Raw genomic sequence first — 17,901 nt, forward strand, 5'->3', positions numbered from 1 at the left:
AAAAAGAAGAAACAAAGGAAACCCAGAAGAGGACAAACATGGTGAAAGAAGGAAATGCAGGTAGGAGGAGAGTCTGTCCCCCAGAGAAGCAAAAACCAACAGAAAAAGTCAGAAAGGAGCAGTCAAGCTTGGTAAAGGCAGATATGGAGAGAAGTATAGAGGCAGAGAAAAAGAGAGGGAGAAAAAATAAGTCGTTATCTCCTTCCACTGGGAGACAGGTTGCTCCAAAAAAGAAGGAAAGAAAAGCTACCATTAAAACAGAAAAAAGTGTAATAAAGAGAGGAAAAAAAAGAGTGCGAGAGAGGTGGAGTGATAGACTTGGAAAAATGCAGAAAAAGAGGACAAGATGACAAAGGACAAACAATATGATGAGACTTCATACTTTTTTATTTACAAGCAGAATATATTAAAATATAAAAAGAAATAAATTGTATTATTTGAAGTCATCGCTTGCAAGTAAATACATCTTAAAAACAAACAGTACCAAAAAAAAAAAAAAAATTCCTTCAATTAACATTAAAAAAAAAACAAAAAACACCACACACACAATAAAAGTACCAAGGGACTAACATTCATGACAGAAAAACATTGTTATAGTGGTGCATTATGAAGAAAACAGAGGAACTGAAGCAAGTAAGACACCATCACACAGACCTGTAAACTTTATACCCTTCATGCAGTGTACTTTACAACACATACAACCACACCCCAACATGAAACACTTTAAGTGGCTACATGAATATTCTGTATAGTTCATATATGTTTGTCATCCTATAGCAGTAGTCACCCACCAGTCACATAATCCTAAAAAGTTTGATATTAGCTTCTAGTCTTCAGTGAAACTTCGTATGCGTCACTCCGTTTCCATTAGAAATGCCATTGTTGTGAATGGTCTTTCCATTTTGAATGCCATTGTGATTTCCATCAGCCATGACTGGTTCCACGCATCCACACTGGAAGTACTCATTGAGGATCATCTTAAAGGTAGGGTGAGTTGTCAGCAAATCATACAATGCAGCTGTTGGAAAGAAACATCAATTACTAAAACAACATTCTTCACCTAGATAGAGGGTTTTTAGCAATAGCTCCTATTTTCCAGTTTACATTCCTGCATATTCATTGATCATTTCCTCCAAAAGAACTTTTATATGCCAAGTTCTGTATGAAGTACATTTTAATCAGGCAATTTAACTCTTCACATTATTTAAAGTAACATGATTAATATTCATATTTTCACATTCAGTGAAAACAAATGGCTGGCACAAGCCTCAACAACCATAAGACAGCGGAATCCCCGTTAAGTTCGGAGGAAGTTAAACAAGCTGATTTTACTCTCAGAATAAAACAGATCAATGGCCTGTTGCTTCTGGGTAAATGAATAGATAACATTGATAAATGAATGGATAGCAAGTGTTCGGTGCCATGTTGGAGCAGAAGCACAAATGCCTGTTTGATCATGGCGAAGGCAGATGACTGCAATGATCCAGCCTCACCTTCCGTGCCCTGCCCCTTAGAGGTCAGCTCAGAGTAGATTTCACCAACATTGTACTGAGGTATACCCACCAGTGCCCCCATCAGGTTAGAGAGGTCTGCTGCACTTAGCAAACCATCGCCATCACTATCATACAGCTGGAAGACACACAGATGTGTTCACAATTTTTGCTACTCCAAATTACACTGGATGATTTTCTTTTGCTACTCTGAAGTCATTCAATGGTCAGATACCCAACTTCAGAAAGCAGCCCTTAGCAAGTTAAACCATCAAAGGCACATACATTGACCCCACCTGGTTAAATATTGCCTGGTTAAATAAGCTATACTAGGCCAGCTATATTTAGTGTATGAAGGCATTAATAAAAGACATGGCAGCCCAGCTGGAGGGAGAAAGAGGTGACTAGTTGTATAGCTGTATGTGTTTAAATTAACACCACAGAAAGACCACATATACACTCACCGTGAATGTAGTGTGAAGGAGAGACACTGGATCCCTGAGTCTGGCCGCAACACACACACTCAAACAAAACTGTCTCAGATCCAACATGTCATTCTAAAAACACATAGACCTCTTTAGTTTCAGTGCTAATCTTTTTGTTCAGACAGAAATAAAACCAGTTCAAAGTTTGCCATCAGCTTCAGTGCACACATTACCTTGGAGTAGAGGGAACAGATTTTCACTGCAGTGTGCTTGTCTGTCAGTCCCAGCAGGGAGGTTAAGTGATCAACAGTTATGGTGATACTTTGTCCTGAATGACAGTAGTCAATCATAGTGTTTATCACCGCCTTGATTTGAACAGTGCTAAAACTGAAGGGTGGGCAGCAGAGGCAGATAGACACGCATGAGAAACCATGGGAACATGCAAGTCTCATTACACATCCATAAACGTGTACATATGCCTAAACACATACTTTTATACAGGCTCACACACACACACACACACACACACACAAACCTTACCCTTGACACCTGAGCATTTTGAGCGTTTCCCCAGCAGGGGGTTCCAGAGGAAGCGACAGACCACCTAACTTTGTGACTGGGAAAGAACCCTCCATAACATAGCTTGTGGCTGGTACTCCCAGGGTTCTGCAAGGATGCACACAGTCATCCAGAAAGGATTACTTCAAAGCAATTCCTTGTGGTATAAATTGCAAAATAATTAGTCAAAGCCCATTGAAGGTAGTTGTGCAAACATGCACGCATACAGTAAACCATTAACTCACTTAGCCATGAGTTTCTGCACATTGTCTGCATATAGGTCGGGGTTAACCTTTTCTTCCAAGGAAGGCATGTAGACAGGCAGGAACTATGGCAAAACAGAGATGGGTTTTTTTTCATTCTAGTGGTCACAGCTCAACCAAATAAACATATGATTGGCTCAGAAAGGTAGCCATCATACAGAAGCCCCTACCTCCACAGTAACATTGCTGTAGAGTTGAGAGGCAGTGTACCATAGACACTGAAGCCTGCCACAAAAATAACCTCTTTTAGAAGACGCCCACAATATTGCAATTTACTGCTTATATGCCTACTTACTACAAGAACAAATTTAAATGAATCATATTTAAAACATGCACATGCATGCACCTAAACACACTTTAAACTTTACCATGAGATGCCTTTCCAGGTCCAGCGGACGGTGTCCTGCAAAAGAGATGCTTTAGAAATGAGAACCTAAGTTCTAAGCCATATTAACCTATCGATTCTAACCTCTACATAACATGTCAATAGGAAAAGCGAGCCCAACCTGACAAGCTGCTTCAGGGACACGACCAATGACAACAGAAATCAGATGTTAACATAGTGAGAAGAGGAGTGGAGCCATTCATCCTACACTGAAAATTATCATTTCTCTTTACAGCATGTGCTATTTTAGGCTACATTGGCACTAGGCTATTCTACCCATATCAACACAAACCTGGAGTGATTGAGGAATTTGCATTTCAGTGCTCACTACACATTTACAGGGATACTTATGGAAATATGTCTGTAATGCAGACATGCCATTGGTCCAACATACTTGTACATGTTCTAAAGTGGAGAACATGCCATTTCACCATTATTTTCCAGGTTACACCTGTCTACTAGTGCCAGCAAGACTCGAATGTAGTGGCGAATGTAGTGGTTGCGTCTAGCTGCACCATCCCATGTCCCATAACTGAGCTACTTATATGTGCAGGAAGTGTTGTAGCATCATAACCCTCACCACTCTGTTAGGATAACGAAGCAACACTGGCTGAACTGGAACTCCAGCCAAGAAAGCACCTGGAAGCGACAGGGAGAGACTCCAATAAGAATCAAGTAGTGACAATTTTGAAACTGGATCATACCATTTCCATCTACTGTGTCTTTTGCACTTATCTTTTTAAAATCACCACCATCACCTACCAGGTTTAAACTTGATCAGAGCTTGACCATTAGTGGTGGTCCCCTCTGGGAACATAAGCATCTGCAGAAGGACAAATGTGCAAGCAGACGAGACAGTTATACTGTGTATGACTATGTGACAAATAAACCAAACTTGAACAAACAAGAAAGAGAGAGGCTGTGTGAGAACAGGTGGTCTTTCCCATAGTAAATACACCCTCTAGACTGGAAAGCTGATTGGGCATGTTTTATAGGCAATTCACTATGATGTTCCCAAAGACATTTGACCTTGCACCATACCTGAGGCCAGTAACCGTTGGAAGTGAGTCTCTCTTTGATCTGAGACACACACTTTCTCCTAGACTCAGGATCTTTCCTGCTCACCAGTACCGACTGGTTAAACTCCAGCAGAGCTGAGAGCAAAAGTGAGTGAGAGGGAGAGAGAGTTATCATTTGATCTTGCATATTACATTTTTCAGCCTTTACTTCAGCCAATGCAAAACTCTGTTGCAACCTCAGTGTGCACGTTTCACCTCCTATAACTGGTAGCTTGGTGTTCTCCGAGCGTGATACCACTGTAGGCAGACCCGCAACACATAGCACCAGCATGTCCAAGAAACCACTGTGCGGTGCTACAGCCAACACTGCTGCCTCATTTTGCCCTGCCTGACGACCTTTGACCTTTATCCACAAGAAACCCATAGAGAAGAACACGGCTCGGCTCAGGAAGAGCATAATGGGATGGAACAGCCACCGTCGCCATCCATCCACGGGCCGCGCTCGGTCGGTGTCCGAGAGCCCAGCCAATCGGAGCCGGGCTATTGGCCACATCAGCAGGAAGAAGAGGATGGTGAGAGTGATGCGAATGGGGAACAAGACCAAGCCCAGGAGGACACCCTGTGATGAAGAAAGAGCACATCACATCACTGAAGCATTCAGAAATACACTGAACAGGGTGACTCAGTACATGCACACCCACCACACACTGGAGCCAACAAGGGTTTCAAAACAAAATGAAATTTTAATTGTTGCCCTTCCAATGCAGAATTTAGGAACCGTTGTACAATAGGACAAATTCACACAAATCGATACAGACAGTTAGTAATTGTAGAAAGAATAACTTTTTTTTGCTATAATTATCGTGTTTCTATATTTTTGCAATAGTCTTGCACATAATTCTGCTTTCTTCTCTTTATAGATTACAAACTTTGGTGCCACATTACCTGGTTCGCCAAACACCAACAACGTCATGCCAATTGTATCTACAGAAATAACGCAGACTTTTTCATGTTACTGCTGTTATATGCCAAAACAAGACGTTTCAAAGAATTGTTGATTTTGGTCTTTTTGTTTGGAGGCATGATCTTATTAAAACCATTTTTATAGTTAGACTAATTAATTAGACTACGTTCTATTACAATGGTATAGTTATTTGTAGATTTTATTTATTTATTTGTTTGGGGGACAAACCACCTCCGAAGAGTATAAAATCTGCGTAAATCGAACGCAGCCGACACAACGCTTCGCACAAGTACATTAGAGTTAAGGACACATGGAGACCCTCGCCTGTTCAACTACAGTACCAAGAAAACAACACGCAAGGACTGAGATCGACAATCAAAACAAGTTTATACAACCTTTAACAAATAGTACTTATCCACACACATGCATTGATATCGTACCCGAATTTTCAGCGCTGTAGATTGTTTCACTTCGTGAACAAACGGGTGTGCGTGCTCGTACAACTGGGAGTATCCTTTGCATCTCTCCATGGTGACAAAAACGACAGCAATAAACTCTGGAAAAGCTATTTAAAGTCCAAGGATATATACCGATTGGTCGTCTGGATCCTACTAAGTTGGGTGAAGTGAGAGTGAGACTTGAAAAGAAGTTCTTATAGTTTTTCTTCATCTAAGTAAAAGCCACGGTGGTCCAAAGTGAAGGTAATGAACACGTTAAAAAAGTAATATCCAGAATTTTAAAAAAAATCACATATAAGACGTGTTTATTCTCCTTGCACATGGCGTAAAACTTTCAACACTACAGGAACGCACAACCTTTTAAACTCGCAGATACCTGACCCGCCCCCGGTGGCAGACCGGGAACACGTCTCCTTCAGTGTCTGTTCGAGTCGAACTGGTCCTACAACTCATCGATTGAAACTCGTGTCTATGTTAAGTGTAAGTAATTGAACTCTTGAAAGCGCAGTCTTGGATTGTTGGATTTGAGAGGTCAGTGATGGCTAATTGGTATAATTTCACAATGCGTCTTTCCATACGAACTATTTTCATTCGTACTACAAGGAGAATATAAGTAGCATTAAGCCTGAAACGTTTTCTAAATCGACAACATAATCGTAGCTACAGCCTTTGTCTTGTTACGTACTAGCTGGTATAAAAAAAAAAAAAAAAAAAAACCCGCTCAGTTACACAGTCGAATCCATGACTACTCTTAAAAATACAAAACGCCCTTATGACAGTCATTTGTTTTAACTCCATATCGTAAATCTAAGGTCTATAATCTCAAAAAATGGCCAGAATATGATGAGTTTGCTGAGGATTTATTTTTGTGTTTCTGCTGAACGCAAGATTAAAATGTAGTTTGTTTTTTGCTCACTTCCTGTTGCAAGGGTCCCACTCGGTTTTTATCAGATAAACTTATATATATATATATATATATATATATATATATATATATATATATATATATATATATATATATATAACTAGATAGACTAGTCCTGCATTCCACCCCCGGTGCTCATTTTGACCGGTTTCATGTTTCACCTTACATCAGCATCGTTCGTGATCGGATATTCTCTCATCGGATAGGCATGCAGAGAGGACATTAAATGAACATGCTCCGTGCTTCTGTGTAAATTATCTCCTTGACGAATTATATTACTTAATCTCGGTTTCCCTTTCCAGATGCTCTGTAATGTGAATAAATTATGCGGGACACCCTATTGCGTCTGTCTCGGTGTGGTTTCATGAAGCGCAAGAATGTCTCCTCTCCCTTTTGTTTACACTTGGGGCGTATGTAGGTTGTAAATGTAATCAATGCCGTGTTATGGTTCTGAAATGAGGCTCCATGCAAACTCGTATTTTTAGGAATTATGCACGTACTTTAAATGAAAGGTTGTACACTTTTATCCTAATTTGGTCAAATGTTTCCTGCTCCACTCTTCGAACTACGGGAGACGGCCCGTGTCTAGCCTATTTGACCCTATGTGCTTCCAATACTTTGTCAGCATACACAGCTACAGAAAGATTATTAAACCCTCGTTTCTAAATTATTCTTAATGCTTACTTCTAAAACATAGCTATTTAAATGAAGTCAAATGAAGTCCACAACCCATATTAGTTTGGTTTTAATTTTTGATGAAGATGCTACTGAATTGACCAAAAAGTTTACTTTCCACCTCCTTATACTCTGGGGGTAGCTCAATGAGTAAGGTACTTGACTAGTAATCAGAAGGTTGCCAATTCAAGCCTTGGCTGGACTGCTATGTTCAGTGTAGCATGTCACTGACTCCTATGCACTGTCTACTCATTTTGTATTTATTATTGTTTATTTAATGACATTTTTGCACTATATTGGACTGTTTGCATTTGTGTAGCATGTTGTCTGTTGCACTGTTGTTTTGTGTTGCACCATGGTCCTGGAGGAACATTGTCTCATTTTTGTTGTGTACTTTTATATAGCTGAAATGACAATAAAACCTCTTTGAACTTGAACTTTGAACTTTAAAACACCATCCTTCAAGTCTCATGGAAAACCAGCATCACTTGATTGGTATTGTACTTGTACTCATTTTGTAAATTTTCTAGGTCTCAGCATGACTCCTGTATCTAGCAGTATCCTAGTTCAATGGTACCTTGGACTCCAACCTGTTGTACTATCTACAATGCATACTATGAATAGGCTACATGACAAAGCAATTTTGTAACTCTGAATTAGAGTGTCTGCTTAATGCCACAAATGTAAGAGTTCCTCAGAGAATTGCTACTGACTACATACAGGTAGAGGATTCCTGTGCTGTTACTGTTTGCTTCTCTATCTGCAGTCTGACCAAATATAAACAATACAGGTACCATCCTTTAATTTCTATAATTAAGATGTTCTTTAAAGTAATGTCTGAAGCAGTTTTATTAAATCTCTTTATAAGGGCATTTGTGATATCAGAACCATTATTTGCAACACATCAAACACGACTTTAAAATGTACATAAATTAAAGAGTAAGGGTCATAACAGTGAATTATATATGAGTGGCAATATGTGAGAAAATTTGTTTAAGTTTTACAACACCATTCCTCCACCCATTATCTCCAACCTCTGTGGGGTGAAAGAAAAAACACAATCAATAAGTATGAAAGTATAGGTTCAAGAAAATCTGAAAAACTTCCTTATCATTGTACTTCAAGGATGCAACACAATCCAAACTTTTTGGTTTAAACCATGGATGTAATATTCCAGTTCTAGGCTTTGTGTAGTTGGAGTCCTACCTGTGGCGATTCAATAAAAGCGAGCCAATCAGATGAGTGTGTTGGCAGGAGGCCCATTGACTGACATTTGTATATTGCCAATGCAGAGCCAAGGAGATTGCCAATAAGGTACACCAAGCCCTGGAGCCACTGTTGACTGGAGCTCTCCAGCAGTTTAAAGGCTAAATAAAGAGAACAACTGTGAGATACATGTAGATCAGAGCATCAGACTTTCATAAGATGCATGATGTTCCCTCATGTAACCTTAATGAATCAGCACATACTACTAAGGTCAAGTTTGTCAAACCCTCTAGTATAGTGCATTTATCTCTGTTCTTTTCAAGATATTCTCTGTTCTTATGATGACACACATCTTTAACATTAAATAGGCTATCTGGGGTTTTATAGCACCGAAGAACAGAGGGACCTAAAGGACATTAGAATCTCCTGAGCAAATGAGACATTCCTTCCTCAAACATTGAATAAATCTACCAAAGTAGATGTAACATATACATATAAATGATACAATTAGATCAGTAAAAAAGTCTGTTCCTGGTCTGAACCACTGGCTGCTTACTATGTTCAGTATAATATGGACTTTAATGGTGAATATAAACTGTTATTTTGGTTTGATGTGTAACTGAACTGGCTCGTGGGTGCAGGTGAGAAAGCTCTGGTAGATGTCACTTACTGGCAGACATGGACATGAGCGCCTGAATAGGCCTCCAGGCCATCATACACACCATCATGATGGGGAAGATGGAGATGGTGTTCCCAGACATGTACATGATAAACAGATTCATTGGAATCTGCTTCAGGGGGCCAAGAGCTACATCCCAGCATCTCTACACACACACACACACACACACACACACACACACACACACACACACACACACAAGATTTAATTTCATGATTAAAACAATATAAAAAGACATGCTACCCAATAATCAGATAAACCTTTTGTACATTAACACGGGGCTTTCTCAGTGTCATGTCACTTTACTAATTCCAATAATCATTACAAAAGACCTCAGTAGATTTAATCTTGTGTAATCAATGAGCCCAAACTTTTATCCAGCTGTATTCTCTGAACAGCAGTAGCACATTGTAAATCTTACCTTCTCTACCAGGTTGCGGTCTGTTTCCTGAACGCTGGTGTCAGGGACTGGTTTGTCTGAGTATCCTACTGGGTACATAACATCCCCCTCCTTATTTTGCCTGTCCCCTCGACTCCTGCACACATATACTGGTGAAATGTTATAAAGCAAGCACTGTTTTCTTTAGGAAATGTACACATCCTCAGCCAGAATCTCAATTTAGGTCTGTTCATGAATAATATGAAATGTATTTTTTGTGAGAGACGTCCTTAAAATGCAACAGTTTATTCTGCTAGGTAAATAACATTTACATAAGTGCTCTCTTTTAAATAGATTGTTATTTACAATAATAATATAGTTGAAAGTTTTAGGCTTCTTCATGGCTTACCTGGTGCTGCCCAGACTCAGTTCCAGGGCCCATTTGATTCTTTTGGGACCTCCCGCTCCCCGCATGGACAAAGCTCCTCCTTGTCCCCCCGGTGACGACATGACTCGTTTTGCTTTAAAACAAACAACCAACCAAGAATAGCTCGCTATTTAGGCCCACCTTTTTGGATATATGAGGTTTAGTTAAAGAATATCTCCATATACAGCTCAGAACCTAAACTTTCAAAAGCATACTTACAAAGGTGTCTTAAATTTACAGATCATTAGCTAAATAATGCTACTGGGACCAAAAAGTCAACTGCATACATCTTTGCGTTAGTTAACCTCGAAAGTCTAACTAGCGTTAGCTCTACTAGCTATATCTCGGCTTCGCTGTCTTCGTGTAACGTTATTCGACTAATCAGTTCGATAGTGTCCGTAATCTAGCTAGCTAACCACCTAGTTTTACCGACGAAAACAGTATCAGGTACTTGCGCACTTATCTAACGCTAAAACACGTAGCTAGCCAGAACCCTAGCAATGGGATACGTTAGTTAGCGTCACTATTTACAAACATAAAAAGGGTCATATCTTGATGTGGTTATAGTACAGTATATAATCTTGCGTCGGTAGCTTGAAATGCAAGAAGTTATTTTAAATGTAGTATAAGAAACTTCAATAACGACAACTGATATTCTTGCCTTCTTAGCTGTCTTGGCAGACCGTCGATGACGTAAAGTACTTGTTCGCGTTGTATTAGCGAGTTTAGTAAATGTGGTACCATCGCCCCCTACTGTATTGTATGTAATTGAAATTAATGTCTATAAAAACCCTGCAATTTCCTCTTCCACATGGCTTTCCAGTTAGTGCTCAAAAGAATCAAAATAAGAAAAAAACAAACAAAAAGTCACAATGTAGAAGAAAATACTAGAGAGATGTGCATGCATATTTTTTTAAAAATGTGCCAACATTCTTTGTAACTTTTATCAGATCTCCTTGGCAAGACTAACACACTAGAGTTTTATCTAATTAAACAGCATATAAAAACAATCTGTCATTTCCTAAACTATTGTCTAGGAGTGGAAAATCAAAGCAGAAAAACATACATGTTAGAAGAACCTGTTTTATTTAATACTTTACATGTACAAATTGTACCTATATGATAGCACTTAAAAAACACTATTATATACACAACATACTAGTTTCCTATATAGTAGAAATTGTGTCAGAATGCAAAAGTATATTTGAAGGAGAGATATGTATATGAACCAGTTCCAGCTGTGTGACACCAGAGTAAATCTGAATCAGCTTATTTGGTGCTGCAACACAATCAGAGGGATCCCATGGAGCAGAATGGTCTGGGTAGCAGGCCACTTTGGCTCAACAGTACCTCAGTGGCAACACGGTATTCAACTAGCTCAATAACTGTGGCTGCGGCAATTTATTCTACACAACTAATTGTGGTCTAGCCCAAGCAAAAAAATTATTCATGATCTCATTGCATTTCATTAACTAATCAAATCTGAATATTAGGTAATCTTCAGTTATATATGGAAGTCATCCCCCCACCCTTCGATCACCTCTATTCAATTTTTTGTCTGTTCTGGTCACCTGTTGTGCAATTGTCCTTATTTTCTTCATTATATAGCAACTTATACTTGAACAATTCTTCAGTCTGACAAACTATATGTGTGTATATATATATATAAATATAATATACACACACATAAATATATATATATATATATATATATATATATATATATAAAATCTCACAGTATATAAACAATATGCATTAACATACCATATTAGCAAATGTGAAATATATTTGAACAAAGCACACCACTGCATGGTTTAAGACACTGGGTGGCCCTGTGGAATGGCGTAATATTCCATTTCGTTTTTTTAATTAATTAAATATTTAATTTATTAATTTAATTACACCACAGCATACTACTGAAGGATGAATAAAGTGCAACCATTTTATATGTATATGTAAGCCGGCCACTATATTCATTATATCAGTCAAGACCAACTGGGACTGTTTTGGGAATGGCTAATGAATCCAGGTTGTTTTAAGAAAACCTGCCTGCAGTTATGTTTGCAGTGATATAAACATCAAGTGAGTGTTAACTAGTCTTGATACTTTCTCAGCTCAGGACATTTACATTTTACATCACTTAGCTAATGCTTTTATTCAAAGTGACTTACAATCATCAATGAATACAACTCCAACAACTAAGGGTTAAGGGCCTTGCTCAGGGGCCCAACAGTGGCAACCTGGTGGTGGTGGTGAATTGGCAATCTTTTGATTGCTATTCTAGTACCTTAACCACTAAGCTGTCACTGCACTGGACTGGAGTGTGTTGCATCTGTGAAGGTCACTTATACAGGCTTAGTTCAGGGCAGTGATAAAAGCACATATAGGCATCACAGAGTAGTCGTCGCACAGGCTCCTTAAGGGAAGCAGTCTCTAGGCGTTTCAGCTCTTCCTCCGATAGACTCAGGTAACGCCCCACCTCTGGACATGCCCTCACCTGTGGCACATTGAAGCCGTTCTCTCCTCCTGCCAAAATGATCACAAACCCAATTAAACAAATAAGTGACAGAAATCAAGTTCTACGATTAAATGATTAATAGACAATCATTTGATTCTCTGATTTAGACAGAAAAATTGTCGTCAATAGCAACAGTCCTTGATCTGTGATCTGTGAGCTGACCTGTAATTGCATTTATCCATTAATTCTAGATGACTGAAGCTGTAAGATAAATGACTGGTTCAATGAGTGGAGCTTGAGGTGATAGGGTGAATAATTCTTACCCTCTCTATCAGCCATACTGTCGAAAAACAGCCAGTCAGTAGGTAGGGGCCCATGCTTCACAAAGCTCACATAGTGGCTGGTCTCAATGCATGTCACAGCAAAGAGAGCCAGTTGCTGACGAGCACTATGCACCGGCCCCTCCCACGTGCCTTTGGGGACTCGGACCTTGACGGGTGTATGCATCTGACGCTTCCTATGGGCATGAACCTAACACAGGGAGGGATTATGATTATAGCAGCCAAACACTTTAATTCAAATAAAACACTTTTTAGTGTGTGCATACCTGTGTGCTGCAGGTGTTGCAATACTGTTTTAACTGGCCAGGTGTAATGTCCAGATCCTCATAACACTGAAGACACTCCCACTCCGCTACTGACTGACAGATACTACACTGTCGGAGTGCTAGAAGAGAAGAGGAGGACATTTTCCATTTCATGTTGTCTTTGAGATTGAATATAAGGCTCTAAAAATGCATAGTGCAGCACTGAATGGTGCTGGACATCATTTGGGGTGTCCTCACTCTCATCCAGCAGGTCAGTGATGTCGAGGGTGAGGGATGGCAGGATGGCGTCAAACATCTTAAACTCTTTGCCGAAGCGTGGCATGAGGAGGGGCAAGCAGGAAGGAGCCTGTGCATAGAAACAAAACAAGATATGACTATTTAGCTATAGTCATAGTTAAACAGAGCCTGCTCTCAGAACGCCTTGGAGGAAACAATCTACTTTGGAGTCTGTTTTCAGTCCGTTTTCATTACTTCTGTGCAATTCTGTGTATGGTGCAGTTAATGTAGGTAAAGGTTGCCACTACCTCAGTGAATTTAAGCCCAGAATGCATGAAGGAGGATTCCAATAGAGCCTGCACACTGGCAACCCTCATTAGTCCAGCAGGGGGTGAGGACAGAGGGATGGGGGAGAGGGAGGGAGACAGAGAGGAAGAGAGAGGGGAGGGAACAGGGGAAGACAGAGAGGTCAAGCTGGAAGGCGGGAAGAGCTGGTAGATGTGGCACTCCTGTGGCTCCTGGCTCACAGATCTCCAGAAGAGAAGAAACATATAAATCGATGAGATTGCAAGAGTAGTGAGGAATAAAAGCATTTGGATGGATAGCCCAACATATGGACATGTTAAAAAAAAAGGCAGGGGGGCAGGCATGTACCTAATTTTTAGAACTGGTTCTACCCGGAGGAGCTGGAAAAGCTTGTTAAGGAATTCTTCAGGATCTGAAAACATGCGTGCACACACACAATCCTGTTTTTCTTGTCACTTGCACTTAACATTTTGAAAAATTCTTTAACAGAATGCTACCTTTTTCTTCATTAGTAAAGCCTGCATCTGTAGTCTCAGCTTCCAGAAGCTTCCGTAGAGCCATGGTCTTACTGGCACATACATATCCATACCTAATCACAAACATAACATTAACACAACAGACACACACACACACACACACACTAATCATATACAACAGTTCACAGAACACAGGTGATGGCTCTGTCTCACACGCATAAAGACACAGACAAACCAAAAAGATGCAAACCTGCGTAGAGGGTTAACGATATCACAGCGCAACAGTTCCTGAGCATCTTTACTGCGTTGGCCTTCCTCGTTGGCAGGCCAAAACAAAACCCAATCAACTGAGCTGCAGCAGGAGAAGAGACTGGAAAAAAGACAAATGGAGGGAGAAAGTAGATACCACTCACTTGCTCTGTCTTTTAAGCTCAGCTACAGAGATCACATAATTTAAGCACTCATGGCTGGTCATGTAAACACATTCATAATAGCTCCTTATGATACTGGCCAAATGACCTGAACTGCCATTTCAGTTGCAGGGTACCGACATGACTCAGAAAGCAGCTGCATTTTAATCCCGCACAGGCCATCTGAAGGCTGGGGAGCTGATGGCTGTGTTATTCCCACCTGAAGAGTGAGGCATCCAGGTAGCAGGAGTTGAGATGACCCTGGATACCCTTCTTAAAGCCCTCATACAGCTTCCTAGCGTCTGTACCCAGCACAGGGGGCGTGTTCTCCTCCACACGCTTACTGCCCCACTCTGCGAATGCTGAAATCACACACACACACACACACACACACACAAAACGCAATCCCAAGTCACAAAGAATTACACAAAACTGTAGGAAACACATTCTCTCTGGCAAAGAGCACAGATAGTAAGGTGGAAATACAAGTGACATCATAACATGTGTGCTACCCACCAATTGAATTGCAGCGCTCCACTTGGTTGATGGGCGCCTCAGGGGCGGGAAACCTGGAGTCCCTCCTACAGTTCCGCAGTTTGACAAACAACCCCTTGTTAGGAGGGCAACGGAAGTGCCGCTCACCGAGGTAGCTGCCATCCGTAGCAGCAGACAACTCCTGGTCCTGAAAAAAATAAAATAAAAAAAACCCCACAATGCCAAGCAAGCATGGGCCAAACGAACCTCAAAGCCTTTACCTGTGAATCAACAGAAATTTCTGGTCTTTATGTTGGCTTCTTTAACATGACTTTATTGCTACCAATCATGTACCAGTTCAATTCCCGCCACTTGGTCCGAAATGCCGCTGATCTGTCCAATCCAGCGTATTACTCCAAAAATTGGTGGGTCGTTCATCTCAATCATAGACCCCACCTCTAACCATATCTTAGGCTCCGCCTTCTGCTCAGAAAATGGTGGAGAGGGAGGATCGTGAAATCCATTAGCAGGATGGAACAGATCGGTGGGAGGTGAAGGAGGCGGGGCTTGTGTCTTACTGGATACAGCAGCTGGTGGTTTAAGAGCAGTTTTAGGGTTATGGAGAGGAGGCGGCTTTAAAATAACTTTTAGTGTTTCTGAAGAAGAGGAGGAAGGAGGTTGAAGGGCAGATTTAGCCATGGCCAGCATGGCGGGATCTATCAGTGGCCTCGTGTAAGGGGCAGATACTGTGGGCTGGGGGGGTTGCTTGCTCAGAGTGGGCGAAGGTGGCTGAAGGGCTGTCTTAGACAAAGGATATGGAGGCTGGACAGGAGGGGCTTTGGTGTTAGAGCCAAGAGGAGGTGCCCGCTCCATTCTCAGTTCTGCAAAATGAAACAAAACCAAGAGTGTCAAATTTGTGCTGCATAAAACTAATTTGCAGAGAAATATTCTTCATTAACACTGTTCATATACATGAAACAAGACTGTGCTGGTTGAATGTTACCTGTAGACACTTTGGAGAGCGGAAGAAGATGGCCATATTCAGGAGATGGAATAGAGCACAGCTTATAACTCTTATAGCAACCATTCCAGCTTCCTACTGGTTTATCCTACAAATAGAACCGCAATGTAAAAACCTTACAAGTCTCCATACAGACCACGTTTAGAAAATGTGTACACATTTCCAAAATGAAGAGAATGGCAAATTTGCGATGCTCACCGTCAAAACTCCCACATACAGCCCTGTGGACGTCCGCCCAGGTAGTGGGCCACAGTACTGCACCGTGCCCCAGTGGAGGACATCTTCCTGGAGGAAGCAGACTCTCTGGCCACCCTGTAGTGGCGGTGGTGAGGCAGGGACCACGGCTGAGTCTGCAGCGCGTGGCAGGATGCTTACTGGACCCTGACCATGACTTTGGCTCTGTTCTAGCCAGCCAGGGTCACGGTCGGCCTCGAGCTCACCGGTGCTGCCACTGTGAGATGAGCGGCGGGTGGTCAGCTCGCTGGCGGCCACGAAGAGGGCGCACTGATCCGGGCAGGTGAAGAGCTGATGTCCTTTGTAGCTTCCATTGCTGCTGCCCCTACCTGCTGCCCAGCCCTGGGAGACAAATGGAAACAGACTCAGAAATGACTTTCTCAGCTAATATTCAGATAAAAGGTTCCTGTGAAAATGCCATTACTCCAGATCAAAAAACGGCAATAGCTCAAGACGTTTACTTTTAGCTGGACCCCAAAATACATGGCAGCACTTCCTCGTGTTAGGGGGCCGCGGTAACGAAGCTCTGCATCCGCAAACTCTCCAGATGGGCCACACCGCACCAGCACCTGTGAGCCCAGGGGCAAAGCAGCCAATCTGTGTAACCGATGAGGTCTGGAGAGCAGTTTAAAACGCAGTTCTAGGTCAGTGATAGGCTCCAACAAGCTGGCTAGATCAGCAGGCACTTCATTTAGCAAATGTTTGTCCAGCTTCACCATACTGCCATTGTCTATCACCTGCAAAATTGAAAATGAAGAAAATATCTGAGCTCACTAGTTTTGTATGGTCACAGAGAGTGTGTAGTTAATCAGTTGAAGAATCCCTTACCTTAACCCAAAGATAGTCCACTCTTCCACCTCGCTCCCCTCCACCCTCCTGCTCTTGGCAGAGATTTCCCCTCTGCAGGCGAATGGTGCCTTCCAGGTGATCTTGAACTTTGTGGTCGGATGTCAGCAGGTACATTTTAGGGGCACGTCGCCTCCTATTTTGATGCGCGACACCGGACATGGCAAAGCGGCCTTTTCACTGGCGGCGCAAGAGAGTGAAATGTAAAAAAAAAAAAAAAAAACCTGCTTCACAAAATATGATTAGCTAATAGTACAATTGAACAACAAAAGATGACCCGTAAGAACTCTAACCATAACTGAAAAGAGCTTTCCTTGGAACATAACACAGAGGACTGTACAACAAATTACCTTTCTAGGTTAACTTGCTATCGTACACTGGAAAGCTCAGTATGAGACAGGCTAGACATACATGTGATGGCATTTTGCTAGCTCGCTATTTAAAAAGCAAGCTATGAATTTAAACTTATTTTAGCTAGTCAGTGAAATCTGATTAACAAAATTTCACAAACTCAAGACACGGAACTAATAAAAAGGCGACCTAACAATTAAAAACGACATTTCGACTTACCAATAAACACATCACCTCACCATACTTTTCACTTCAGCGGACAGGAAAAAACAGGAAACGAAGTGATAGACAGCAACGAAAACCACTCAACTATCAGGAAAGTTTTGCCAGCCAATCAAAAGTACCATCTGAAACCACTTGAAGGAGGGGTTTGTTTTGAGGGAAATTCCACCTTTGCGACGTTTTAGATTAAGTAAGAAATAGAACATATTCATACTGATGATACTGTGCGTGACTTGGTGGCAGGTCAAGTTTATTGCTAGCTAAATCTCTTATTCTTGCGTCATAAATAGGCTTATCTTGTGCTCAAGCACTGTCTTGGATATCATTTTGTATTTTATCATTGCTTTAAGAGTGTGATCCACAGGACGTTATATTCTTTTAATCATTACCTTCTACAGAATTACAAATAATAATAAAATTACTGACT

The 17,901-nt window shown here is 41.1% G+C and overlaps 3 protein-coding genes across 8 annotated transcripts; all 3 read right to left on the reverse strand.

Annotated features, from left to right (window-relative positions):
* Positions 1-369: 369 nt before the first annotated feature.
* lpcat4 (lysophosphatidylcholine acyltransferase 4) lies at positions 370-6,513 on the reverse strand. 2 transcript variants are annotated; one of them, XM_081714536.1, is made up of 14 exons: positions 5,545-6,513; positions 5,086-5,124; positions 4,396-4,759; positions 4,163-4,275; positions 3,884-3,944; positions 3,702-3,760; positions 3,105-3,139; positions 2,907-2,961; positions 2,719-2,801; positions 2,456-2,581; positions 2,149-2,302; positions 1,955-2,047; positions 1,494-1,629; positions 370-1,018 (listed from the first exon to the last, which is right to left on the reverse strand). In XM_081714536.1, the coding sequence occupies exons 3-14, from the start codon at positions 4,691-4,693 to the stop codon at positions 834-836; spliced, it is 1,398 nt and encodes a 465-aa protein (XP_081570662.1). In that variant the 5' UTR covers positions 4,694-4,759; positions 5,086-5,124; positions 5,545-6,513; the 3' UTR covers positions 370-833. The 2 variants fall into 2 exon arrangements, with proteins under 2 accessions (XP_081570662.1, XP_026887794.2); XM_027031993.3 differs by lacking the exon at positions 5,086-5,124.
* Positions 6,514-7,993: 1,480 nt separating this feature from the next.
* emc4 (ER membrane protein complex subunit 4) lies at positions 7,994-10,609 on the reverse strand. 4 transcript variants are annotated; one of them, XM_027032006.3, is made up of 6 exons: positions 10,515-10,609; positions 9,836-9,947; positions 9,469-9,583; positions 9,039-9,192; positions 8,369-8,529; positions 7,994-8,198 (listed from the first exon to the last, which is right to left on the reverse strand). In XM_027032006.3, the coding sequence occupies exons 2-6, from the start codon at positions 9,934-9,936 to the stop codon at positions 8,163-8,165; spliced, it is 567 nt and encodes a 188-aa protein (XP_026887807.1). In that variant the 5' UTR covers positions 9,937-9,947; positions 10,515-10,609; the 3' UTR covers positions 7,994-8,162. The 4 variants fall into 4 exon arrangements, with proteins under 4 accessions (XP_026887807.1, XP_026887808.1, XP_026887809.1 ...); XM_027032007.3 differs by having other exon boundaries at positions 10,405-10,561; XM_027032008.3 differs by lacking the exon at positions 10,515-10,609 and adding an exon at positions 10,073-10,354.
* Positions 10,610-10,926: 317 nt separating this feature from the next.
* cyld3 (cylindromatosis (turban tumor syndrome) 3) lies at positions 10,927-17,579 on the reverse strand. Of its 2 annotated transcripts, none has more exons than XM_081714540.1 (16): positions 17,472-17,579; positions 16,884-17,081; positions 16,517-16,624; positions 16,020-16,397; positions 15,804-15,909; positions 15,155-15,681; positions 14,843-15,008; positions 14,547-14,688; positions 14,167-14,286; positions 13,938-14,029; positions 13,789-13,852; positions 13,443-13,665; positions 13,156-13,264; positions 12,919-13,037; positions 12,635-12,842; positions 10,927-12,379 (listed from the first exon to the last, which is right to left on the reverse strand). In XM_081714540.1, exons 2-16 carry the CDS (start codon positions 17,061-17,063, stop codon positions 12,195-12,197), a joined length of 2,727 nt encoding a protein of 908 aa, XP_081570666.1. In that variant the 5' UTR covers positions 17,064-17,081; positions 17,472-17,579; the 3' UTR covers positions 10,927-12,194. The 2 variants fall into 2 exon arrangements, with proteins under 2 accessions (XP_081570666.1, XP_026887805.2); XM_027032004.3 differs by having other exon boundaries at positions 16,517-16,792.
* Between the last annotated feature and the right edge of the window lie 322 nt (positions 17,580-17,901).

This window comes from Electrophorus electricus, chromosome 5, assembly GCF_041902795.1.
Source record: "Electrophorus electricus isolate QZ-2024a chromosome 5, ASM4190279v1, whole genome shotgun sequence".
NCBI classification, from domain to species: Eukaryota; Metazoa; Chordata; class Actinopteri; order Gymnotiformes; family Gymnotidae; genus Electrophorus; species Electrophorus electricus.